This window comes from Mobula hypostoma, chromosome 17, assembly GCF_963921235.1.
Source record: "Mobula hypostoma chromosome 17, sMobHyp1.1, whole genome shotgun sequence".
Classification (NCBI taxonomy): domain Eukaryota; kingdom Metazoa; phylum Chordata; class Chondrichthyes; order Myliobatiformes; family Myliobatidae; genus Mobula; species Mobula hypostoma.
The window spans coordinates 8,342,283-8,369,715 of NC_086113.1; the positions used below are offsets into that span (position 1 = coordinate 8,342,283).

The 27,433-nt window shown below is 42.7% G+C and overlaps 1 protein-coding gene across 5 annotated transcripts in view; it reads left to right on the forward strand.

The window, feature by feature from the left end:
* Positions 1-8,121: 8,121 nt before the first annotated feature.
* Positions 8,122-27,433, forward strand: part of colq (collagen-like tail subunit (single strand of homotrimer) of asymmetric acetylcholinesterase) — a 106,539-nt gene continuing 87,227 nt past the window's right edge. For 2 of the 5 annotated variants that reach the window (XM_063069290.1, XM_063069294.1), the window contains exons 1-2: positions 8,763-9,015; positions 11,118-11,316. In XM_063069290.1, the coding sequence (XP_062925360.1) occupies positions 11,151-11,316 (166 nt within the window). In that variant the 5' untranslated portion in view covers positions 8,763-9,015; positions 11,118-11,150. Of the gene's footprint in view, positions 8,150-8,762; positions 9,016-9,327; positions 9,391-11,117; positions 11,317-27,433 lie in introns of those variants that run through there. The other 3 variants (XM_063069291.1, XM_063069292.1, XM_063069293.1) reach the window with 3 other exon arrangements.

Genomic DNA, 27,433 nt, shown 5'->3' on the forward strand with positions numbered 1-27,433 from the left:
GATAAGCAAATGAATTCTGAGTCATGATGACATATCAGAGCAACACACACACAAATGTTGGAGAAACTCAGCAGGAAAGGCAGCATTATGGATGAAAATGGACAGTCGGTGTTTTGTGCTGACAGCGTTCATCAGGACTGGAATGAAAGACCGTATGACATAGGAGAAGGATTAGGCTATTCCACCCATAAAGTCTGCTCTGTCATTTCATCATGGCTGATTTACAAACCCCTTGCAAGCAGTGGTGGGAATTGAACCCAAGTTGTTTGTACTATGCTACCGTGCTACCCAGTGATTTAGACTCCACTGCTATTTGTGGCAATGAACTCCATCTATTCACTGGTTAAAGAAATTCCTCTTCATTTCTGTTCTAAAGAGACAGCTTTCTATTCTGAGGCTGTGCCCTCTGGTCCTAGACTCCCCCATGACTGGAAAGTTCCTCTCCACGTCAACTCTATCTAAGCCTTTCAATATTCAGCAGATTTGGTTGAGATTTCCCCTCTAATTTTTCTAAACTCCAGCAAGTACAAGCCCAGAGCCAACAAATGCTCCTCATACATTAACCCTCTTATTCCGGGATCATTCTTGTAAATCTCCTCGGACCCTCTCTAGTACCAGCACATCTTTTCTTAGATATAGGACTCAAAACTGCTTAGAAAAGTGCAGTGTGACCAATATCTTATGAAGCCTCCGCAAAACATCTTTGCTTTTTTTTCATCTAGTCTGCTGGAAATGAATGACAACATTGCATTTGCCTTCCTTAACACCGAGACAACCTGAAAGAGGGGAGATAAAGTCAGTGTAATGAGACAGGAGGGAGGAAATCAAGGGCTGGTAGGTTATGGGTAAATGTAGATGGAGGTGGGGGCTGATAGGCAATTGTGGTTTTAGAAGGAAAGAGGACATCTCATATGGCTTGGACTGAAATAAGAAGCCCCCCCACCCCATTTGCCCAAGTAGCGGGTACTGAGGGGGGAAAGGAATGTCTGCTTCCCACTTACAGGGAGCTGCAGCGCCTCACTCTGAACACACATGGAATTGATTAAATTAATGTTAAAATGTGAATTCTTGAAGACAAAGTTTTTCAACAGCTCACTTTCTCGCTGGGTACCGTTGTGCCGCACGAATTGTTTTGCAATGAACTTGAGAAGTTCCATTTTCTAATAGTAAAGCATATGGCAATGTATTGGTTAATGATATAGACCATCAGTTTATCAAGTGTTCATCCAAGTACTTTTTCTGAAAAAACTTTAAGGATTCACCATTCAAACTTTAAAGTTCAAACCTTGAAGTAAATTTATTCTCAAAATACATGTATATCACCACATAAACCCTGAAATTCATTTTCTTGTGGCATATTCAGTAAATCTGTAGAATAGTAACTATAACAGGATCAATGAAAGATCAACCAGCATGCAGAAGACAACAAACTGTACAAATGAAAATATATAAATAAATAACAATAAACAACCAGAACATGAGATTGTGTGAAAACGAGTCCTTAAAGTGAGATCATTGGTTGTGGGAACATCTCAATGGATAGGCAAGTGAGTGCAGTTACCCATTTTTATTCAAGAGCCTGATAGTAGAGGGTAAGTAACGGTTCTTGAACCTGTTGGTGTGAGTCCTGAGGCTTTTCTACCTTCTACATGATGACAGCAGTGAGAAGAGAGCATGACCTGGGTGGTAGGGATCCCTGATGATGGATGCTGCTTTCCTATGACAGTATTTCATGGCTGCTCAATGGTTGGAAGGGCTTTACCCGTGATGTACTGGGCTGAATCCACTACCTTTAGGATTTTCTGTTCCAAAGGCTTTGCTGTTTCCATACCAGGTTGTGATGCAGACAGTCAACATACTCTCCACCACACATGTAAATAAGTTTGTCGAAGTTTAGTTTCATAGCTATTTCAAACTCCTGGGTGTCAACTTCTCTGAGGATCTATCCTGGCCCCAGCAGATCAATGCGGTTACAAAGAAGGCACGACAGAAGCTATTTTTCATTTGGCGTTTGAGGAGTTTGGCATGTCACCAAAGACACTCACAAATGCATCACCGTCTGGTATGGGGGATGGGGGCTGTTGGTGGGCGGGGGGCTACTACACAGAACCAAATTAACTCAGTCAGCTCCATCATGGGCCTTAGCCTCCCCAGCATCCAGGACATCTTCAATGAGCGATGCCTCAAAAGGATGGCATCCATCCTCAAGGACCTCCATCACGCCGGACATGCCCACTTCTCATTGCAAACATCGGGGGGAGGGGGGGAGGCACAGGAGCATGAAGGCACACTCTTATCCCTTCAGCATAAGATTTCTGAATGAAGATTAAGCTCCTGAACGCTACCTCACTTTATCTTCCCCTTTTGCTCTACGTATTTAACCTTTATAATCTATATATACTTCTTACCGTAAGTTGTTATTATTGTTATGTATTGCAGTGCAATGGTACCAAATAGCAACAAATTTCATGACATATGCCAGTGATGCCAAACCTGATTCTGAGAACCCTCTAAGTAAGAAAATTCCATCAGATTCCCTTTACCAATTGCTTTAAATCTGTTCCCTTTTAGTGTTGCCCTTTCCACTAAGGAAATAGAGCCACTTATGTGTTTGTATCAGTCCTCTGATAATTTCATGTGCTTTTGTGTAATTCCTCCTCTGCTTCAGAGGAATTTTAACCCACTGAGTCCTTCCCCATTGTCCACTTCTTGCAAAGACCATGTGAATCTCTACTATACTGTTCATGTGAAGTTGTCATGATTACACCACTCTCAGGTTGGAGGAGCAACACCTTGTATTCTGTCTGGATAGCCTCCAACCTGATGACAAAACATCAAGTTCTCTAACTTCCAGTAATTTCTCCTCCCTCTCTTCCTTCTCTCATTTTCCATTCCCCATTCTGGGTCTCCTCACCTGCCAATCACCTTCGCCTGGTGCCCCTCATCCTTCCCGTTCTCCCATGGTGAATTCTCCCTTCCTGCCAGATTCCGCTTTCAGCCCTTTACCTTTTCCACCCATCACCTCCCAGTTTCTCTCTTCATTCCTCCCTTACCCCACCCACCCATCCTCCCTGTCACTTGATCTCATCTATCACGTGCTAGTTTGTGGCTCTTCCCCTTCCCACACCTTCTTATTCTGGCCTCTGCCCCCTTCCTTTCCAGTCCTGATGCAGGGTCTGGGCCTGAAACATCAATGGTTCATTCCTGTCCATAGATGCAGCCTACCCTGCTATCTTCCTCCAGCATTTTGTGTTTGTTTTAATTATTTATTGAGATACAGTGCAGAATAGACCCTTCTTGACCTTTGAGTCACGCAGCCCAGCAATCCCCAATTTAATCACGGGACAATTTACAATGACCCATTAGCCTACAAATTGCTACGTATTTGGACTGTGGGAGGAAACCAGAGCACCCAGAAGAAACCTACTTGTTCAAGGAGAGAATGTACGAACTCCTTACAGGCAGTGAACCCGGATTGCATGGACTGTAAAGCATTATGCTAACCACTTTGCTACCATGCCACCCCATAAGCCACACTACTTACATTCCACTCAACTTATTCCATTCGTCACACTGGGTCATATAGCACTTGGTCACCCTTCCCACCCCAAGTCATTAATGTTGACTGTAAGCAGCTGAGCCTTCAGCTCAGTCCTGAGACATTTCTTCAGTCATAGTGTCCTGTCACGTACCCTGTGACGGGTTAAAGAACCAGCAGAAATGGAAAACACTTTGGAGTCCGGTATTGCTGTTAACTAATGCTATTTATTAGTAACTACGCAATACAATAATATAAAATCAGATATATCAAACAGGTTAGCAATGATTATACTGTATATATAAGTGTGGAAATATAAAAACCAAGCTTCTTCAAGCCTAGGGGTAAATGGATACAGTCTTACGATGATGAGTAAAGTTCAGTTCAGTTCGTGGTATTGAGTTGAGTAGTGATGGAGAGAGAGAGGTGTTGTGGTTGTCCGAGTAAGCTGATGCCGTCGATTCTTCGCGTTGTCCTCTGAAGTCCCTTAAAAGTCACCAAATGTGACCACAACAAGGGGACCGTTTTATGTGGTGGAGTTATCTACCCAGGTGAGGGTTGGACACACTAATAGCTTCCCACCAGTCATACCTTTTCCACACTGCGAGAGCCACTGATCGATTCTCCTGATCGATCCTCCAAAAACCCACCTTTCTGGGGGCACAACAAAGCTCATCCAGTGTCCAAAATCATGTGTCTGTCTGTCTACCAGCTGACCTTGTATTTATCTCAGCATGCTGAACACCAGCTGTCCATCAAGTAGCTCCTCCCTTCTCTCTCTGTAGGAACTCAGAAGCTGGCAGTGTCCTTGAAGAAATTCCAAACAAACTGTGAGCAGTCTTCACCTCTCTCGCTCTTAAAAACAAGGTGTTTATGTGGTACAGCTCTCTCTCTCTCTTTTTAAAAGCACAGTTCATAAGGGATAATTCAGGACCCCCATCACAGTCCAAATCAGAAAATGGGGGGGGGGGTTATTGCTCCTCACTGTTTATGTCTGTTAACTAATCTTCATTGCACATGCATCCCATGAGCTCTAACTTTGTATAAATTAATTTCTTGCCCAACATCTTATCAAAGACCTTCTGAAAGTCCAGGTGCGCCACATTCAGTAGCTCCCCTGCATCCCGCTTACCCAGACTGCTGGTTATAGTTTCAGAAATGGCATCGCTCTCCAAAATCCTTGTTCACACTCCTCAATACTGTTATTAGTTTCTTGTGTTCTAGTATTTCAGGCACCCCTGCTGTCCGCACCCCCACACCACCGACCACCAATATCAGGGTAATTGGTCCATAGCACTCAATGTTTTTGGAATCGCTTCTTCCCCTTGCCGTCAGACTCCTGAATAGACAATGAATCCATGAGACACTAGCCCTTCCTCTTTTTTTGCACCGTTTATTTAATTTGATTGTCTTGATTTAATTTGATATACTGAATGCTGCTGCAAATTTCACAACATATGTTAGTGATAATAAAGCTGATTCTGATCCTGAATTGGAACTCCTTCAAAGTCCCAGTGATGCATTGACTTCGAGTCCCACTGACGTCTCCAAGTTTGCATTTGCAATTAATGCCTCTTTCTTTCCACGCTTTGTTCATTCCAGAACTATTATTTTCCAGGAAGGTTTGCTTTTGCGAGGAGAGCAAAAAATGTGATTAATTGATCTGCTCTTTCCTGTTATCCAAGATAATTTTCCCATTGAGAGAGGACCCAGGTGAACTTTTCCTCAACTTTTCCTTTCAACTTCTCAGTAGAAGTTTTATGCAGATGATTTTCTTTTTGTAGTTTCTGCTCAGATTATTTCAGTGTTTTACCATCACTTTCCTTATGAATCATTTGGGTAACCTTTGTTGAATTCTAACCAGAGTTTAAATGAGGCCATGCCTGTTGTCCCAGATGTTCATGTTATGCAGGGGAGTTTTTCTGCTGCCTCAGGGAATATTTACCATATGGTGGATCTGAGTCAACTTGCAGTGTGTAAATTGACAGAATGCCACTCAAAATCATGCATAAAATGTTTTGGGGCCTTCCAATTTCTTCAAACTGTCCATTAAGTAAATTAAAGTATTCCCCATGGGAAATTTTGAAACTAGAACTGCAATGGGTCACAAAAACAGTTTCTTCATATAAATTTAAACCAATACTTTCCAATATAGAGAGTGCAATCAGAAACAGCAATACTTCCCGCAAAATAAAATAGTTACCAATCGACAGGACCAGCCACTGAACTCAGTTTTCATGTTGGAAACTAAATACTTAAAACCATGATTCTAGATCTCAAAATCAACATAAAGCATTCCACATTTCATAGAAACATAGAAAACGTACAGCACAATACAGGCCCTTCAGCCCACAAAGCTGTGTTGAACATGTACTTACCTTAGAACTACCTAGACTTGCACATAACCCTCTATTTTTCTAAGGTCCATGTATCCATCCAGAAGACTCTTAGAAGACCCTCTCGTTTCACTGCCTTCATTTGCCGACTGTCCATTCTGTTGGATATGTGTTAATATAAGCACAAGAGGTTCTGCAGTTGCTGGAAATCCAGAATAACACACACAAAGTTCTGGAGGAACTCAGCAGGTCAGACAGCATCTATGGAGAGGGATAAATAGTTGGTGTTTCAGGCCAAGATCCTTAATCAAGACTGTGCACTCAAAGATAACATTTAAGAGAAATTTGGATAGGTACTGAGTCCTGAAGAAGGGTCTCAGCCCAAAACATCGACAGTTTATTCTTCTCTATAGATGCTGCCTGGCCTGCTGAGTTCCTCCAGCATTTTGTGTATGTTGTTGGATACACTTGCCAGGTAAGCGCTGTGGCATTGACCCACTGGCCGGGTCAGAACCGGGTTTGTTATTTCATTTCCAGATACAACGTGGAGTAGGCCTTTTTAGCCTATCGATTCACGGCCCCACGCCCCCGCCAGCAATCCCCGATAATCCCGATTTAACCCCGACCCTAACCAAGGGACAATTTGGCTTGTGGGAGGAAACCGGAGCACGCATGGAAAACCCACGCTTTCCATAGGGAGGACATAGAGAGGCTCCTTATAGAGGACGCTGGAATTGAACTCGGATTCCTTAACAGTGTCGTACTAACCACTACGCTACCGTGGCATTATCACCGACTTCGTCGAGAAATGCGACGTTTTGCGGGAGCAGTACGTGCAATATTTAATACACTCCATACATTACAAGAAGTATATATTAAAAATAAACGAGTGCAAAAAAAAACAGAACAAAATATGGTGAAGTTGTATTCATGTTTTTTTTGTCCAATCAGAAATCTGATGGCGGACTGAGAGAAGCTGTTTCTAAAACAATTGGTGTGTGTCTTCAAGCTCCTGTACCTCCACCCTGATGTCAGTATTGAGAAGAGGTCGTGGAGGTCCCCCTTTTCGCGGCATCGCCGTTTGAAGATGTCTTCAATGCCGGCGAAGTTACTGCCCATGACGGTGCTGGCTGCATTTACAACCCGCTGCCGCTTCTCTCCCACTCTCCATACCAAGCCCGTGAAGTCCACGATACATCTGTAAAAATCTGCTAGTCTTAGCTGACATACCAAATCTCCTCAAACTACCAACGTACTGTAGCCGCTGGCGTGCTTTCTTCGTAGGCCGTCAGAAATGTTGACACCAAACCGCTGAGACCTCGATGAGGAGAGGTGTATGTTCCCTCCACTTCACCTTCCCGAAGTCCATTATAAATTTGGTAAATCAATGATTCATTTTCGGAATATTTCGTGAAAGCTTCTTGGAGTTCGTCATCAGTTTTGCCTGCAGTTTTAATTAATTGAATGGAGCACTTAATGAAAGAGAAAACGATTGATTTAACCTTCGATTGCTTACAAAATATATTAGTACCCACTATACACACTGAGGAATAGCTCTCTCCTTAATTGCATAGCTACTAATTCAAGAATAAAGCGGTGAGGTTTAAGCGATTTGATTTACTTGGTGGAACGGATCAATAAGCATGTTACCGTCTTCCAAAGCGGACCCGTCTGCGTTAGACTGACCAAGCGTTCGGAACGGTCTATGCAGACTGACCAGACTCCGAGGCCTGGTAAGATCTCATACCGAACGGTTTTGTTGGGCTGACCAAATTCCAACGCGTGGTAAAAAAAACCTCACTGGGGCTTTGTTTAAGCCACACGCAGAGGAGAGATATACTGTATGCCAACCCGTTCTGTTACGGGTTAGTTCCCGAGTTTAACCGTGTCGGGCTGAACATACAGTTCAGGTTACACGCTGGTGTTCCGTGCACAGACTCAAACAGGGAAGGGCGACACCATTAGCGTTACACCTGTAGCTGTTTTACGCGGAATAGTCAAGAGTTAAAAGAGACAACCGCAAACAATTCATATAACTTTTATATTAGGGGAGGAGTTGATATATTGATCTTAATATCCATCCCGATATTCTCGTAAACCTCGCACGAAGCACCATCACTAGATTCAGATTTTTTATCACATGTACATCGAAACTTACTGTACAGTGAAATGCGTCGTTTGCGGTAACATCCGACACACCGGCTTCACTCGCCTCGGCGCTGAACAGGTTCCGTGGCTGTGGATTCACTTTCGTGGACTCTGTAGTTCATGTTCTGTGTGTTATTTGTTCGCGTTTTTAATTGCTTGCACGTATACCTGTCGGTCTTTGTTGTGTGGCGTTTTCCGCCGATTTTATTGTGTTCCTTTGTTTTAGGCCGCCAGCAAGAAGATGTTTCTCAAGGTTGTATACGGTATGCATACCTGGAAAATACATGTTCTTTCAACTTTGAACTTTGAACCCTGGGGGATGTCCTGGGTGCAGCCCGCAAGTGTCGCCACACGTTTCGGCGCCAAAATACCATGCCCACAAATGTTAACATAACACCACCGAACACAAGCAACAACGGGCAACAGTCATCTGGTTTAAATGTGTCCCCGTGGAGCTAGATGTGGGGATCTGTCCCATCGATAATGGGGTGATAACAGGGCAGGTTGTTGCCTTGTTATCGTGTTTGGATAAAGGGGGAGAGGGGAAGGAGCGGGAAGCGCCGGAGAGATCAATAAACCAAATGTTCGCGAGCTGTGTCGAATGACCGTGAGGGAGATGCAACGCGATCTGCCAAACTGCTGAGACCTTCTTTTTTCTCGATTTCTCGTCGATCCCGAGAGAGAATGCGACTTCTCCAGGGAAGCCAGTCGAACTTGAGACATTTCTGCATCGTATTACTTGCCCTGGCTTCAAGGGGAGGAAAAGGAGAAACATCCAAAACAGAACCAACGCAGTGAAAATAGATGAAAATCACACTCGATACTGTCCCAGCTGCCTGGAGAGCAGAATAATTCCCTACTGATTTTGAGATCTCGACCACACGCGCCGGCAGAGGGTGAATTGCGTTGACATTGTGTTTACAGCCGGTGCAATGGGATCATAACAAAGAGGGACGTTAAGATTAACCCCTCAGAAATAAATGATCGAAACAGGTAAGTCAGAATGAAGCGGTCAACAAAATATTTTTAAAGCCTCTCTGTAATTTGCTGATTCAAATTTTAATCACTTTTTCCCGTTTAAATTGAGAAACACAAGCTACCCTGTTGCCCCTCTGATTAGTGCGCTGAATCTTTAATGCATGTCTTTACCTACTATTACAATCTGCCTGGCTGCATCACTGTGTGGTACGGAAGCTGTAAGGCATCGGAGCACAAGACGCTATAGAAGACAGCAAAAACTGCCGAGGATCACCGGGTTCTCCTTCCCCGCTATTTGTGATATTTACCGTGAGCGTTGTATACGAAGGGCCCGAAGCATCGCTGAAGACCCATACCACCCATCCCACGATCTCTTTGACCAGGAAAGAGGTATTGGAGCCTCAGGGCTGGGACTGTCAGACTTGGAAACAGCATCTTCCCTCCGGCTGTGAGACTAATGAATACCCTGCTACCACAAGATCTCGTCACTAGGAGAGCGAGCTATTTACTTTTTACCTGTGCTGCGCACTACATGCGATTTGAATTGTATTTTATTAACTTATTTGTGGTAGTATGTTGTCTTGTGTGCTGTGCATGATATATGTTCTGAAGGTACACCGTGATGCGGAGGAATGTTGTTTCGTTTGATTGTATATATGTACGGTCAGAGGACAATAAACTTGAACTTAATCTCAGAATTTCGTGGGGATTATGAAATGCTTCATTCTATGTGATCTTGAACAAAAAAAACTGAACACCAACACTAAATTTCAAAATAAGGCATGTATCAAAAAGGCTTCTCCTTTTGAAGAAACGACAAGAGACCTGACTAGACAATAATTCGAACGTTCTGCATGGGGGGGGGGTGCTGAATTATTAGAAACCTTGGTTTTAGCGTCAAAGTTAGTAAAGCGGCATTTGGTTTGCTCAGGGAGACAGATCAAAGATTAGTCTAGTACGAGAATTAGGATTAACAGGGTGGATATGTTTCTTTTTATTGGCGATAAATTATGTGGTTAATTAATTCCCTATTAACATATTTATGTTACTAGAGGTGATATAGGACGTCCTGTAATAGATATAATAATACTAGATAATAATATTGATAATATATAATAATAGAACAGATCCAGCCCTAAAGAAGGGTCTCAACCCGAAACGTCTCATCTCCATAGATGCTGCCTAACCTGCAGAGTTCCGCCATCATTTTGCGTGCTCTTTTGGATTTCCAGCATTTTTCGTGTTTTAGATGGTGTAGTTCCTCTAATTGAGTTAATAGTGGTGCTACTTGTAGGGTTGTTAGTTAATGTGAGTGACATCCATCAGGGATAGGGAGGAAAGGGACGTTGTCGCCATTAAGATTGATAATACATGCTGTTTGTTTTGGGATTAAGATTAATAATATATTGGCGTTAGTGTTGAGAGGCCGACATTTGAGCTCCTACTTTATTGTTGGTGACTGGGTTTTTAAAAAGTAAAGTCATTGCTCCTTTGAAGGCTGGCAAATTTTCGCCCAAAGTTGACGGCAAAAAAAAAAGACAAATTAACAATTCCGGCTATTGCATTTCAGTGCTGGCGCACGCAATGCAGATGACACAGAAAATGCAGGAGGAACTCAGGAACCAAGGGTCTCGTAAAACGTCGACAGTTTATTCCTCCCCATAGATGCTGCCTGACCTGCTGAGTTCTTCCTGCATTTTGTGTGCGTTGCTCTGGATTTCCAACATCTGCAGAATCCCTTGTGTTTCTGCTTGCAACAATGGCACGATTTTAAGATATTAAACTGAAAATTTAAAACGATGGATTCGGAAAGGTGGTGTGTGTGCGCGCGCGCGCGCGCTGGAAATTATTGGTAGTCATTACGTTAAAACAAAGCTTCTGTCGCGGGTCCTATGAAAGACACCTTCGGCTTCAGAGTTTGAAGTGATCGATATGTTGTTTGACCCGGGCCACGAAAGCGTTGCTCTTTTCTAGGGATGAGGGTTGGGGTTTTCGGATATCCATGCTGCCTGACGGTTCAGATCTATTGATCACGTTCAATGCGCGATGCCAGTGTCTAATGACCGCGGTGGGGCTTGTGTTATGAAGGCAGCTGATTGCTTTCTGGTTAAATATAGCCGGTGTGCGGCAAGGAAAAGATCTAATGGGAAATGCCCGGCATTCCTCTCCAAAGGGCTCCTGCGACGCCAGCGTCAGGTTTGAACGGCAGCCGAGCCGGGATGTTCCCGATCGCTTTCGGACTTTGGCTCCAGCTCCTGCTCTGCCAAGGATTGGCTGAATCCACCTTCTTGGGCAATGTTTCTCCCTTGCAAGCAGGTATGATACAATATTATTCTGCCAGCCAACATATTTTGCTTGTAGCTCTGTGCATGTCGTCTGCAGTGTGCGTAACTGAGCGAACCCAACACCCCCGATTCGGCTAAGATTGTCCTGGTGAACGTAGGGACCCACCGGACAACCAGCCTGGCGTGTTATCGGGACATTAACTTGTTTGCATGGCCCAGTGTTAGATTTCTAATACCGTAAGTTGGCGCGTTTCTACGTCCATTCTATTTCCGTCCCTCAACCAGGGAGAAAGGACAGGGTCCTAACGCAGGTTCTCTTTCTAAAAATATTCCGCGTCTCTTCCTCATTTCTATGGGATCCAATCGGACGTGAATGGGTAAACATCAGCTGGCTCCCAACGTATCATATATTCTGCCAGGTCTCCTGAAATAACTCGCTCAGCCGACGAGACTTCGCGGGAAACTATTTCTAATTGTTTGTGGTTGTTGTCTTGGGAACCACCAAATTAGCCAGGAATACGCATAGTTAGTCCGCGTTAACACAGCAACTGAGAAGTTGTCAAAGAACACATTTAGTTTGAAAACCATCTCAGATGTAACGATTGTGCAACTGAACTTTTACATGATATTTAGAGTCTGTATAATTTCATTAAAGGCCGCCGTTTTCACCTCGTTTTATAATAGAACATTCATTGAGATTATTGAGACTTGGCCCGAGTAGAGTTTTGTAATACTTTGTGCACTACGAGCTGACATATGTTGTATCAAATACAATATTAAACTGGGATGACGGCCTTTTTAAATTTGATAAATACTGTCAGAAAATGTAGAGGCTCGACTGCAAAAACAGAGCAGCGGAGACGATTTAGTGGTGACCGATAATAGACCACAACATAACAAGCTACGAGGGGCCACCAAACAAGGGAGACCCGAAACTAAGCACAATAGACAACTTTAGGCAGAGAGGCTGAAGGCTAAGAGCAATTGGTGGAGACCAGCGGGTTCAATGAGTGGACGTGGACTGTAGATGAGAACTGGGATTAAATAGGCTGCAGGTGATGAGTCTGGAATGAGCTGCAAGTGAATCCAATTAGCTGGGTGGAGATTGGGAGGTTCAAAGGTGCATTTTATTATCAAAGTATGTATGCAGAATACAACTCTGAAATTTGCCTTCTCCAAATAGCCATGGAATACAGAAAACCATATAAGTAGTTGAAAGAAAGACATCAGCCCCCCCCCCCCATAGCATGAAAGGACAAGGAAACAAAAACTCGCAAACCCCAAACAACACATCCCCTTCCTTGAACAAAAACTAACGGATGACCCAAACCCCCAGCCCGCCATTCTGCAAAAAGAAAGAATGGACGAGAACATGAAAAAAAAACGTAGAACTGAAAAAGGCCAATACCAACTACAGTCCAATCTATAAATCTCAGAATTTCAATTCCATCTTCGAGAACATTAGGACCCAGCGGCTGCTCCAAGGGCAGTAACGCAAACCAGCGGCCCCTCCTACGGCAATCACTCATCCCAGTGGCCCCTCCAACAGCAGCTACTCGAACCAGCAGTCCCTCCAAGGGGCAGAGACTTGAACCAGTGGCCCCTACAAGGGCCAACATTTCAACCTGCCCTCGTGGTGCCTGCATGTGCAGGTTGGGAGGAGTCAGCTGAAGCAGCTCTGACAAATACAATGGGATTTAAATATTTGAAAATTATAGGCTAAAGTGAGCCTGACATCAGTAGTGGGAAATTTATTGGAAGGTATTCTAATGGGCCTGGATATTTTGATAGACATGGACTGATTAAGAATTGTTAGCATGTCTTCGTGCATGGTAGGTCATGTATAACCAATGTTCTAGAGATTTCTGAGGAAGCTACCAGGATAGCTGATGAAAGCAAGGCAGTGAATGATGTCTACATGGACTTTAGCAAGGTATTTTGCAAGGTCTTGCATGGGAGGTTGGTCAAGAATGTTCAGTTGCTTGGCATTCAAGATGAGGTAGTGAATTGGATTAGACACTTGCTTTGTGAGAGAAGCAGAGAGTGGTAGCAGATGGTTGCCTCTCTGACTGAAGGTCAGTGACTAGTGGAGTGCCACAGAGATCAGTGCTGGGTTTTGTTGTTTGTCATTTATGTCAATGATCTGGATGATAATGTGGTTAACTGGATCAGCGGATGACACCAAGATTGGGGGTGTAGTGGACAGTGATGAAGGCTATCACGGCTTGCAGTGGGGTCTGGGACAGCTGGAAAAAATGGCTGAAAAATGGCAGGTGGAATTTAATGTAGAGAGGTGCGAAGGCTTGCACTTTGGTAGGACCAACCAGCATAGGCCATGCACAGTGAACAGTAGGGCACTGAGGAGTTTGTTAGAACAAAGGAATCTGGGAATACTGGTTCATAATTCATTGAAAGTGGCATTACAGGTAGACAGGTGCATAAAGAAAGGTTTTGGCACATTGGCCTTCATAAATCAAAGTATTGAGTACAGGAGATTGGATGTTATGTTGAAGTTCTATAAGACATTGATGAGGGCTGATATGGAGTATTGTGTGCAGATTTGGTCCCTTACCTATAGGAATGATGTAAATAAGGTTGAAAGAGTACAGAGAAAATTTACAAGGATGTTAACGGTTCTGGAGGACATGAATTACAAGGAAAGATTGAATAGATTAGGACTTTATAAGATCATAAGACATAGGAGCAGAATTAGGCCATTCAGCCCATTGAGTTTGCTCTGCCATTCTATCATGGCTGATCCAAGATCCCTCTCAACCCCATACACCCTGACTTCTTGCCATAACCTTTGATACCTTGACCAAGCAGCAAACTATCAATTTTTGCTTTAAATATACCCACAGTCTTGGCCTCCTCAGCTGTCTGTGGCAGAGCCTTACACAGATTCACTACTCCCTGGTTAAAAAAATTCCTTCTTACCTCTGTTCTAAAAGGTCTCCCTCAATTTCAAGGCTGTGCCCTCAAATTCTGGACACCCCCACCATAGGAAACATCCTCTCCTCATTCACGTTATCTAGTCCTTTCAACATTTGGTAGGTTTCAATGAGATCCCCCTGCATTCTTCTAAATTCCAGTAAGTGCAGACCCAAAGCTGCTAAATGCTCCTCACGTGTTAACCTCTTCATTTCCAGATTCATCCTTGTGAACCTCCTCTGGACTCTCTCCAATGAGAACACATCCTTCCTGAGATATGGGGCCCAAAACTGTTGACAATACTCCAAGTGTGGACTGACCAGTGTATTATAAAGCCTTAGCATTATCTCCTTGTTTTCATATTCTATTCCCCTTGGAATGAAAGCGAACATTGTATTTGCCTTCTTTACCCTAGAGTTGACCTTCAAATTAACCTTCTGGGAGTCTTACCTGTGGACTCCTAAGTCCTCTCTAAGTACCTCTGATGTTTGAATTTTCTCTCCATTTAGATAATAGTCTGCAATTTTGTTCCTTTCACCAAAATGCATTATCATACATTTCCCAACACTGTATTTCATCTGCCACTTTTTTTGCCCATTTGTCCAATTTGTCTTAGGTCCTTCTGCAATCACATTGCTTGCTCAGCACTACCTACCCCTCTATCTATCTTTGTATCATCTGCAACCTTTGCCACAAAGCCATCAATTCCATTATCTAAATCATTGACAAACAATGCGAAAAGTAGCAATCCCAATACTGACCCCTGAGGAACACCACTAGTCACTCACAGCCAACCAGAAAAGGCCCCCTTTATTCCCTCTTGCTGCCTTTTGCCTGTCAGCCATTCCTCGCTCCATGCCAGTATCTTTCCTGTAATGCCATGAGACTTTATCTTGTTAAGCAGCCTCATATGTGGCACCTTATCAAATGCCTTCTGAAAATCCAAGTAAATGGCATCCATTGCCTCTCCTTTGTCCACCCTGCTTGTTACTTCCTCAAAGAACTCTAACAGATTTGTCAGGCAAGATTTCCCCTTACAGAAACCATGCTGACCTTGATTTATTTTATCATTAATTTCCAAGTAGCCTGAAACCTCATCCTCAATAATGGACTCCAATACTTTCCCAACCACTGAGGTTAGACTAACTAGCGTATAATTTCCTTTCTTTTCCCTTCCTCCCTTCTTAAAGAGTGGAATGACATTTGCAATTACTGTATCTAGTCCTCCAGAACCATGCCAGGATCTTGAAAGATCATAACCAATGCATCCGTTATCTCTTCAGTAACCTCTCTCAGGGCTCTGGGATGTAGTCCATCTGATCCAGGTGACTTATTCACCTTAAGACCTTTGAGTTTGCCTAGCACTTTTTCCTTTGTAATAGCAATGACACTCACTCCTGCTCCCTGACACTCACGGACATCTGGCACACTGCTAGTGTCTTCCACAGTGAAGACAGATGCAAAGTTCACACGCCATTTCTTTGTTCCCCCATTGCTACCTCACCAGCATAATTTTTGTGGGCCAATATCAGCTCTCACCTCCTTTTTGCTCTTTATGAAAAAAACTTAGTATCTTGCTTTATATTATTGGCTAGTTTGCCTCATGTTTCATCTTTTCCTTTCTTATGGCTTTTTTAGTTGCCTTTTGTTAGATTTTAAAAACTTTTCAATCTGCCAACTTCCAACTCACTCTTTCTACATTATATGCCCTTTCCTCGGTTTTTATGCAGTCCTTAACTTTCCTTGTCAGTCACAGTTACCCACCCCTGCTATTTGAGAACCTGTTCTTCTGTGGGGAAATATCTATCCTGCACCTTGTGAACTATTCCCAGAAACTTCAACGGCCTCTGCTCTGCCGTCATCCCCTCCAGTATCACCCTCCAATCCACCTGAGCAAGCTCCTCTCTCATGCCTCTGTAATTCCCTTTATTCCATCACAATGCTAATACTAATATGTGAGGGGGAAGTGTTAGATTGATCTTGGAGTAGGTTAGAAGGCCGGCACGTCATTGTTGGCCAAAGGGCCTGCACTATGTTGTAATGTTCTATCAAAGTATATAAACTCCAGTTTCTGTGTTTGTATGAAAATTCCGTTCGGCTCTGGACATCATGATTTAGGACCATCGTAAAGGACTTTGCAGAGGGAAAAGAGATTTGATAGAGTTGTTGAGAATGAGATTTACAGTCATATGGATGAGTTGGAGAAATTAAGGTGTTTTCCTCCATTGCTGGGAAGACTGAAAGGGGTTTGATGGAAATGCAGAATTTACATGAATCTAAAACATTACCAAAAACTTACGGTCTATAACCAGAGGTCACAAACCTAGGATAGTTTAATCCAGGGGTTCCCAACCTGGGGTCCATGGATCTCTCAGTTAATAGTAAGCCTTCATCTCACAAAAAAAGGTTGGGAACTCCTGATATAAGCAAAAGACTCAGAGACTACCTAGAGGAAGTGTTCTTATGCAGTGTGTGATAAGGATTCAGAATGACTAGCATAGTGACAGGAAGAAATTCAATTGTAGTCTTCTAAAGAAAATTGGAAAAACCTGATGGTGATGAAGTGCATGATTTGTGAAGAAGCATAACTGTAGAACTAAACTGATCTTTTGTTTTTAAACTTCTGCACCTAATTGAGGCACTAAATTGTATTTTCCCGTGCTGTAGTATACAGTTCCATGGTCATATATCATACAATCATAGGATTAGTTTGGATTGACATCATAGCTGGCACAGACATAGTGGGTGAGATGATCTCTTCCTGTGCTGTACATATCTATCATTGTACATCAGGATTTGCTTTCAGCATCCTTAACAACATCTGAGCGTAATAACGAAGAAGCCAATTAAAGAAAGCAAACAGATGATTGGAAAAAGATAAAGATTAGCTTGATTTTTCACAAGGACAGCAAAACCTACAGCATCGTTTTACATCAGATCAAATCAGCGAAGATTGTGCTGGACAGGCCACACGTGGCGCCATGCTTCTGCACCAAAGTAGCATGCCCACAACTCACTAACCCTAACCAGTACGGCTTTGGAATGTGGGAGGAAACTGGAGCACCCGGAAGAAACCCACGAGGTCATGGGGAGAACGTAAAAACTCATTACAGACAGCAGCAGGAATTGAACCCCAGTCAGTAGTTACTGACACTGTAAGTGTTCGGTAACCACGACACTAATTCCAGTCCTAGCCATGGAGAATTCTAAAACTTCTACAGATTATTTGGTTACAACAGTCCAATTATATAATGATTTTTACATTGTTTTGTACAAGGTGAGTTGTTTATGACCTAACTAGAATACCATTTTATAACCTCTTCAATAGCCCTACCAAACCAGAACATTTAGTAAGTTTTGTTGAAGTACACTTCCTGCTGAAGTCACTAAATGCATTGTCTGTAGAAAATAATGCTCTATTTTGATCTCTGGTTGGTACTGAAGCCAAAATAAAACTGCTGAAGGAAATCAGTAGCCAGGCAGCATCTGTGGATGGAAATGCAGAGTGAGGTTTTGGGTTGTAACGTGACATATGGAGGTACTTTTATTCTGTCCCTTCTATTTAGATGAAGGGTCCTTACCTTGATGTCAACTGTCCATTTCCCTCCACAGATGCTGCCTGACCTGCTGAATTTTTCCAGCCATTACTTTTTTTATGCTCCAAATTCCAACATCTGTTCAGAATCAGAATCAGGTTTATTATCACCGGCATGTGACGTGAAATTTCTTAACTTAGCAGCAGCGGTTCAATGCAATACATAATATAGAAGGAAAAAAAAACACAAAATAAAGTTATAATAATAAGTAAATCAATTACAATACACGTATATTAAATAGATTAAAATCATGCAAAAAACAGAAATAAATTTATCAAAGTACAAAGTGAATTTGTTATCAAAGTACACATATGTCACCATATACAACCCTGAGATTCAGTTTCTTGCGAGCATACGCAGTAAAAACAAAGAAACAAACAAAAACCAAACAAGATAATAATAATAAATAAATAAACAAAAAATATCGAGAACATGAGATGAAGAGTCCTCGAAAGTGAGTCCATAGGCTGTAGGAACAGTTCATTGATGGGGCGAGTGAAGTGCTCAAGAGCCTGACAGCTGAGGGGTAATAATTGTCCCTGATCCTTGTAGTGTGGGCCCTGAGGCTCTTGTACGTCCTTCCTGATGGCAGTGATCTCTTGTATGTGATCTGTACTGTTTTTGTTGATCTTAACCTCTATAGTATTGCAACAACTTGTCTTGGAGATTCCTGATCCTACCATTATCTCCTTGTTCCTTGCTAGAAACTTGTGCAGTCAGATTGCACTGGATCAGTTTTTATCCAATAGGAAATAGTCCAAAAATGTTTGCTAGCTTCACTGAGGAACCATGGCCAATGATTTTGGTAGTTAGCTGGCATCTGTGGGGCTATACTTGTGCCAAAATCAAAGAGTTCCATGGAAGGAGATTTTGATTTCAGATTCAGATTTATTTATCACATGTACGTCAATACGTACAATGAAATATGTTCTTTGCATTACCAACAAGCACACCTTGGGATGTGCTAGGGACATCCACATGTGGAAGTGTTGCCAGCCATTCTGATGGCAACATAGCAGAACAGAACAAAACAGAACGTAACAACAGAACAACACCAGTAAATCAAGCCCCTTTCCTCCCTTCCACACGCACGCGCAAACAGACTGTCCTCCATTCCCAGAACAGGCCTCCAGACTACAGTCTCTTGGCTTCTGCTATCGGACTATGACTTCCAGACTTCTGATCGACCTTTGGGCCATGATCTTCAGAATCGACTCCAAGACTAGCCGATGACGGGACCCTGAACTCCAGGCTCGAACTCTGGGCGCACCAACTGACTGGCCCTCCAGCTTCCTGGTCACGTGGCCTTTGAGTGTGGAGAGGAGCCCTGGACTGTGACAGTCAGGCAACTCAAGTCAGTTCAAAAAATGCAAAAGTTACCAAGTTGTTGAATCTTTAAGTGTATATTTAAAGACAGATAAGAAAGATGTGATTATGCTCAAGCAAATTATTATTTTGTGTCTTGGTTAATTGCACTAAGATACATCACTGTACACTTCAAAATAAAAGGTATGTGTAGTTGAACAAATAAGCCAAATGGTTGTGTATACTTACAAAGAAGATTTTTAGGTTGCATTTTGGAATGCAGCTAAATTTTCTGCAACATGTGCACTTCTGGAAAAAGAAGGCCTGATAAGCCTTCTTATAAGGCTGATTGCTTATATTTATGAGGTACTTTTAGGTTTCTAGAGGTGGCTTTGAGGATAGAGAGGGAAGTTAGGAATCAGGTTACAGTTTAAGGACAAACCGGAGTTTAAACGTACGCTCTGCATTCGAAGGCCGGCAAGATGGACGTGGTTAGATGCCAGGCTGGCAGACCAGTGAGGATGAGGCCTGGTGCTCTTAAATTGCAGCAGATCAGCAGTTTCTGAGATACAGAAACAACCCCATCCGGCACCAACAATCATTCCATGGTCAAAGCGACTTTGATCACATTTCTTCAATGTTTTGATGTTTGGTCTGAATAACCACTAAAACTCTTGACCATGCCTGCATACTTTTATGCATTGAGTTGCTACCATATGATTAGCTGATTAGATATTTGCTTTAATGAGCAGGTGTAAAGGTGTATCTAATAAAGTGTATACATTGGACTAATTAGTTTGTCATTCAATGACAAGAGGTGTTTTGCCTGTGCCATTTGACTTATAGTCTGCATTGACTTATAGATATGATACTATGTCATATTGGGACTTTACTATCTGTGATTGCTATTCACAAACTGCTTAGCTATTTAGTATTAAACACAAAATGCTGGAGGAACTCAACAAGTCAGACAGCATCTGTGGAGAAGAATAGAGTGTGTCTATGCAGCTGATTGAATCCACTCTGACCATCTATGCTCTTCCTACATTAATTCCAGTTATTTCTTTAATGCTTCCAGCTGCCTCCCCCATTGCTATGACCTGCCCACACACTAGCAGCAACTTACAGGGACCAATTATCTTGTGTTGGAACTATTCCAGATAAATTACTGAGAATAAATTCAACATGCAATACAAATTACTTAATGTATTAAAATGATGGAAGTAAATGTCCCATAGAGTCTGCTTGAATAAGCCGTTACATTTTGGTCATGTCCGGCAAGCCCTGTACAGATCTTTGACTTCGTCTATTACAGGAAACAGCATTTCATACCACAAGTTGGAGGAGTAACACCTCATATTCTGTTTGAGTCGCCTCCAACATGATGGCATGAACATCAACTTCTTCCCCCTCCTCCTTTTCTCTTTTTCCACTCCCTATTCTGAGTCCCCTCTTAAACTATTTCTTCTCCTGACCTGCCTATCACTTCCCTCTGATGCCCGTCCTCTCTCTTTCTTCCATGTCCATTCTCCTCTCCTGTCAGATTCCTTGTTCTTCTTCTTTTTCAGCCTTTTACTTCTTCCATTTTTCACCTCCCAGCTTCTAACTTCCCCCACACTTGGTCTAACCAGACCTGCTAGCTTGTAGTCCTTCCTCTCTTCCTACCTTCTTATTTTGACTTCTGCCCCATTGGAGACCAAAATTGCACACAATACTCCAGGTGGGGTCTCGCCAGGGCCTTGTACAACTGCAGAAGGACCTCTTTGCTCCAGTACTCAACTCCCCTTGTTATGAAGGCCAACATGCCATTATTTAGAATTTCCAGCCCCAGAGAAGATTCTCATCACGAAATGTCGACTGTTATTCCACTCCGTAGATTCTGCCTGACCTGCTGAGTTCATTTAGTATTTGGTGTGGATGTCTTGGATTGCAAATAAGAGTACATTCAGGGTACATCAGGAATAAATGAAAAATAGAATCAGAAACAGGCAATTTACCTACAACACAATTATGCTTCAAGTATTTATGATTAAAATAAAACAACTATGCCTTACCTAATTAACCTAGAGGTCATAGGTTAAGGGTGAAAGGTGAAATATTTAAGAGGGACCTGAGGGGGAGCTTCTTCCCACAGAAAACGGCGAGAATGTGGAATGAGCTGCCCTCGCAAGTGGTGGTTACAGGATCGATTTCAGCATTTAAGGGAAATTCAGATGTGTACATATATGGAAGAGTATGGAGGGCTATTGTCCAGGTGGAGGTTGATGGGACTGGACAGAATAACAATTCGGCATGGACTAGATGGGCCGATGGGCCTGTTTCTGTGCTGCAATGCTCTATGACACGATCCATCATCAGGGACTGCCACCACATACGACATGCTCTTTTCTCGCAGCGGCCATCAGGAAGAAGGTACAGGAGCCTCAGAACTCTCGACACCAGGTTCAGGATCAGTTATCAGCCCTCAACCATCAGGGTCTTGAGCAAAAGGGGATAACTTTACTTTACTTCATTTGCCCCATCATTGAAACGTTCCAAACCGATGGATTTACTTTCAAGGAGTCTTTGTCTCATGTTCTTGATATTTATTGCTTATTTATTTATTATTATTTCTTCTTTTTGTATTTGCATGGTTTGTTGTTGACTGCCTTAGTTGGGTGATCTTTCATTGTTTCTTTTATGGTTATTATTCTATAGATTTATTGAATATGCCCACAAGAAAATGAATTGCAGGGTTGTATATGGTGACTTTGTTATTAAAAATTTACTTTGAACTTTGAAATCCAGCAAGAAATGTTAATACACTGATGTGATCAGACTCCAGTCTTAAATCTGTCTGACTTTGTCACATGAAATACACACTCAGTGGCCTCTTTATTAGGTACCTCCTGTGCCTAATAAAGTGGCCACTGAGAGTATGTTTGTGGTGTTCTTCTGCTGTAGCATTCACTTCAAGGTCCATTATGTTGTGCATTCAGAGATACTCTCATGCTGTAATGCATGGTTATTTGATTTACTGTCACCTTTCCGTCAGCTTGAATCAGTCCAGCCATTCTCCTCTGACCTCTCTCATTAACAGGGCATTTTTGCCCATAGAACTGCTGCTCACTAGATGTTTTTTGTTTATCACACCATTCTTTGTAAACTTTAGAAACCGTTGTGTGTGAAAATCCCAGTAGATCAGCAGTTTCTGAACTGATACTCAAATCACCCTGTCTGGCACCAACAATCATTCCACAGTCAAAGTCACTCAGATCACATTTCTTCCCTATTCTGATGTTTGGTCTCCACAACACACCGATCAGACTCTTTCTGACTTTGTTGCATGAAATGTGTGCTGACTAGTTTTAGAGTGAGGCGCTTTGATTTGAAACAAGGCTAGCAACATACAAGAATCCCATGGCCCTGTTCCACACAGTATGTGACAACATAAATAAAGGCTCATTGTTCCCCCTTGCCTGCTTAGGTCATGGTAACATGTACAATACTCGAGAAAAAAAGAACAGAGGGAGATATATGCAGTAGGTGTAGATTTTGGAGCTTGTTCTATAGTTTCAACCTCAGCCAAATACTGCATTCAGGATTTTAATAACACAATGATTTACTCTTGGCATCAGGACCTTCCACACTTTCCAAATGCTACAGAGTATGTCACAATGTTAGTTGTCAGTTTTACTTACTTCTAGAACACAAACTCATGAGAAATAGAAGCAGGAGGCAGCTGTCCAGAAATAATCTAATTAACTACCACCCAGGTCATGCTCTCTTCTCGCTGCTGCCGTCAGGAAGAAGATACAGGAGCCTCAGGACTCCTACGACCAGCTTCAGGAATAGTTATTACTCCTCAACCATCAGGCTCTTGAACCTGTGGAGTTTCACTCAACTTCACTCACCCCCTCACTGAACTGTTCTCACAAACTATTGGCTCACTTTCTTCATCTCATGTTCTTGATATTCATTGCTTATTTATTTATTTATTACTATTGTTATTAATATTATTATTATTGTGTTTTTTTCTCTTTGGTGTTTGCAGTTTGCTGTCTTTTGTGCATTGATTGTTTGTCTGCCCCGTGGAATGTGGTCTTTCATTGATTCTATTGTTTCTTGGATTTATAGAGTATGCCTGCAAGTAAATGAATCTCAGGGTTGTATATGGTGACAAAATTTTACTTTGAACTTTGAACTTTTTTCCAAACCCAAATCAGAATCAGGTTTATTATCACTGACATGTTGTGAAATTTGTTGCTTTGCGGCAGAGTACAGTCCAATGCGTGAAAAAAAATTACGCATACACTTGTACCTAATAAAGTGGCCACTGAGTGTATAGTCATGGTCTTCTGCTGCTGTAGCCCATCCACTTCAAGGTTCAATATGGTGTGTGTTCAGAGATGTTCTTCTGCACACCACTGTTGTAATGTGTGGTTATTTGAAGGCGGAGAGGAAGATGTCAAGGCAGAGGTCACTGCACAGAGTTATGCAGGGTGGGAATTTTTTTTGATGTTAGAAGTAGCGTTGAGTGTTTACTTACTAAGGTGAGCTTGGACAAGTCTGTGGAGAGTTTTGAAAAGATGAATGAGTTTTGAACTTATATTGCTGAGCAAAAATATACTTTTCACACGACACAATGAGTACTGTGGTTAGTGGAGAAGATTGTCACAGGTTACAACAGGACATTGACAGGATGCAGAGTTGGGCTGAGAAGTTGCATATCAAGTTCAACCCAGAAAAGTAGGCACAACATTGTAGGCTGAGGGACCTGTGTTCTAGCAGAGTATTCAGTAGTATGCAAGTGTGAAGCATCGCACGTCAAGATTTGGAAAAATAAATAAATAAAATTAGATTAGTAAAGAAATAAAACAGGCCCAATGATACAAATCCCAACTACCTTCAAAATTCTACCTTTTAGGAATTGTCTCTGCTGTGGTATAGATTTGTTTTTTTATGGAACAAATGGTTATTATTTGGGATACTTCTATAAGGTATCCATGTAGAAAGTACGTTATAAACCAAGTGGGTGCCACGATAGTGGTGCGGTCAGCTCGATGCTGCTACAGCTTAGGGCGTTGGAGTTCAGAGTTCAATTCCTGCCACCGTCTGTAAGGACTTTGTATGTTCTCCCTGTGACTGTGTGCACTGGTTTCCTCCCACTGCCCAAACACATACAGGTTAGTTCGTTTCTTGGTCATTGTAAGTTGTCCTGTGATTAGGCTGGTGTTACAGAAGTGGATTGCTGGGCGGCACGGTTCATTAGACTGGAAAGGCTTGTTCTGCGCGGTGTCTCTAATAAATCACTAATTCCTCTCTCAATGATTTGACATGGGTCAGTGGACCCTTACTCTTTCTGAGCTGCCAGTAGCACTTTGCCGTGAACTCTTTCATAGGAATCCACATTTGGATGTGGGGTGCGGGGGGGGGCGGGGGAACAGTTGTTTCAATTGTACTAATTTTTTTATTAATGCAGTCCTGCAATATACAACCAAAAATCTCTTTGTAATGTGTAACAATACTGACGGACTTACAAATTAAAGCAACAAGCAACAAAGGTTTTCATTTTGAGTGAGATAATTATATAAAAGTGGAATGAATATTACAGACCTTTTCAATTATTAATTTTGATCATAGCTGATCTTTAGTTGCATTCTGGTTTATATGCTCCTTACAAATACTGTGGTAAACCATATATACCGAGGAGGACGTTAGAAGGGCCTTCCTGAAGATAAATCCAAGGAAGGCCACGGGCCCAGATAGCATCCCGGGACGGGTTCTCCGGGCCTGTGCAAGTGAGCTAGCTGGAGTGTTTGCTGACATCTTCTACTGCTCCTTGCTTCAGTCTAAGATCCCCTCGTGTTTTAAGAAGGCAACAATAATCCCAGTGCCGAAGAAGAGCAAGGTGGCATGCCTGAATGACTATCGACCTGTGGCTCTGACATCAATTGCTATGAAGTGCTTCGAGAGATTGGTTATGGCACACATCAACCACAGCCTACCGGTCAACCACGACGCTTTGCAATTTGCCTACTGGAGCAAAGGTCAACGGAAGATGCCATCTCTCTGGCCCTACATTCCTCCTTAGAACACCGAGAATAAAGACGCATACGTAAGGCTCCTTTTCATTGACTACAGCTCTGCTTTTAACACCATCATTCCAAATAAACTGATTCCTAAGCTCCAGAACCTGGGCGTTAGCACTCAGATCTGCAGCTGGATCTTCAACTTCCTCACAGACAGGACCCAGGCTGTAAAAATAGGGGACAAGCTCTCCTCTACAGTCACTCTGAGCACCGGTGCCCCACAAGGCTGTGTACTCAGCCCCCTGCTGTACTCACTGTACACCCATGATTGTGTAGCCAAGTTTCCATTAAACTCAATATATGAGTTTGCTGATGATACAACAATTGTAGGCCATATCTCGGGTAATGATGAGTTTGAGTACAGAGAGGAAATTAAGAACCTGGTGGCATGGTGCGAAGACAATAACCTATCCCTCAACGTCTGCAAGACGAAGGAATCGGTTGTTGACTTCACAAGGAGTAGTGGACCGCACGACCCAATTTACATCGGCGGTGCGTAAGTGGAACAGGTCAAAAGCTTTAAGTTCCTCAGGGTCAATATCACAAATGACCTGACTTGGTCCAACCAAGCAGAGTTCACTTCCAAGAAGGCCCACTAGCGCCTTTACTTCCTGAGAAAACTAAAGAAATTTGGCCTGTCCCCTAAAACCCTCACTAATTTATATATTTGCACCGTAGAAAGCATTCTTTTAGGGTGCATCACAACCTGGTATGGAAGTTGTCCTGTCCAAGACCGAAAGAAGCTGCAGAAGATCGTGAACACGGCGCAGCACATCACACAAACCAGTCTTCCGTCCTTGGACTCACTTTACACCGCATGCTGTCAGAGCAGTGCTGCGAGGATAATCAAGGATACGACCCACCCAGCCAACACACTTTTCGTCCCTCTTCCCTCCGGGAGAAGGCTCAGGAGCTTGAAGACTCGTATGGACAGATTTGGGAACAGCTTCTTTCCAACTGTGATAAGACTGCTGAACGGATCCTGACCCGGATCTGGGCCGTACCCTCCAAATATCTGGACCTGCCTCTCGGTTTTTTTGCACTACCTTACTTTCCACTTTTCTATTTTCTATTTATGATTTACAATTTAAATTTTTAATATTTACTAATTTTTACTATTTTTAATATTTAATATTTGTAATCCAGGGAGCGATAAGCACAGAATCAAATATCGCTGTGATGATTGTACATCCTAGTATCAATTGTTTGGCGACAATAAAGTATAAAGTAACTGGGTTACCTGTCTGGACATGCCTGGACAGGCCCCTCTGCTGACGGCTCCTGTGGCTCCTCCCACAGACCCCTGAATAAAGGCGATTGTGCCACTGCTCCTCCCACAGTCCAGGGCAGATACTCAGCATGGACATTGGACCATTTACTGTTAATAAAAGTCTTTCAGTATTTACTCTACTTCCAGTCTTTTGGAGTAATTGATAGTGCATCAAATACTGAGACTATTTTCCCATCCATTGATCTCAGTCTTGGAAAATTGATCCAGTATTGCATCATTTTGAGAGAATGATTTCTAGATACTTTCTTACTTACTGCTGGTGTTTAGGGCAGCATTGTAGGTCCTCCATCTCTGGCTGTTTTCACGTCTTCATTCCTCATGCCAGTAGCTTCCTCCTAGCTTTCACTACTGTAAGTCCCAGATGGAGAGTCGGGAATCTGAGATGTAGAAGGATTCTTCATTGCTGTTTCTGTAACAACTTTGTTTTACCAGTCAGGATTGTTAGCCTTGAGCTGAATCCCTGAACCTGGAGGACCAGTGGACCTCTCATCGTCTGGCCTCTACCCTTTGACCTGTTTGGCATGGGTGACCCTACCAAGAGCCAAAGCATAAAGCCCTGACTCCAGCCAGCATAGCTGTCCAGGTCATTGAGGTATGCCAGCCTCCAAACCTAACAACAAGGTTGTGGTCGTCTTGTATACCAGATAAGCACTCTGGAAAACTGTTCCTGATTTCACTCAGATTCAGATTTATTTATCACATGTACATCAAAATATACAGTGATATGCAATGTTTGCGTTAACAACCAAGGATGTGCTGGGGGCAGCTCACCAGTGTCACCAGACATTCTGGTGTCAATATAGCATGCCAACAAGGCTCAGCAGAACAACACAGAACACAACAATCAGCAAAACAACAACAGCAAATCAGATCCCTGTTTCTTCCAACCGCCTTCCCACCTACATACACAGTCATCTAACCTCAGTTCCGGAGGTCTTCTTCAGCCATTATCCT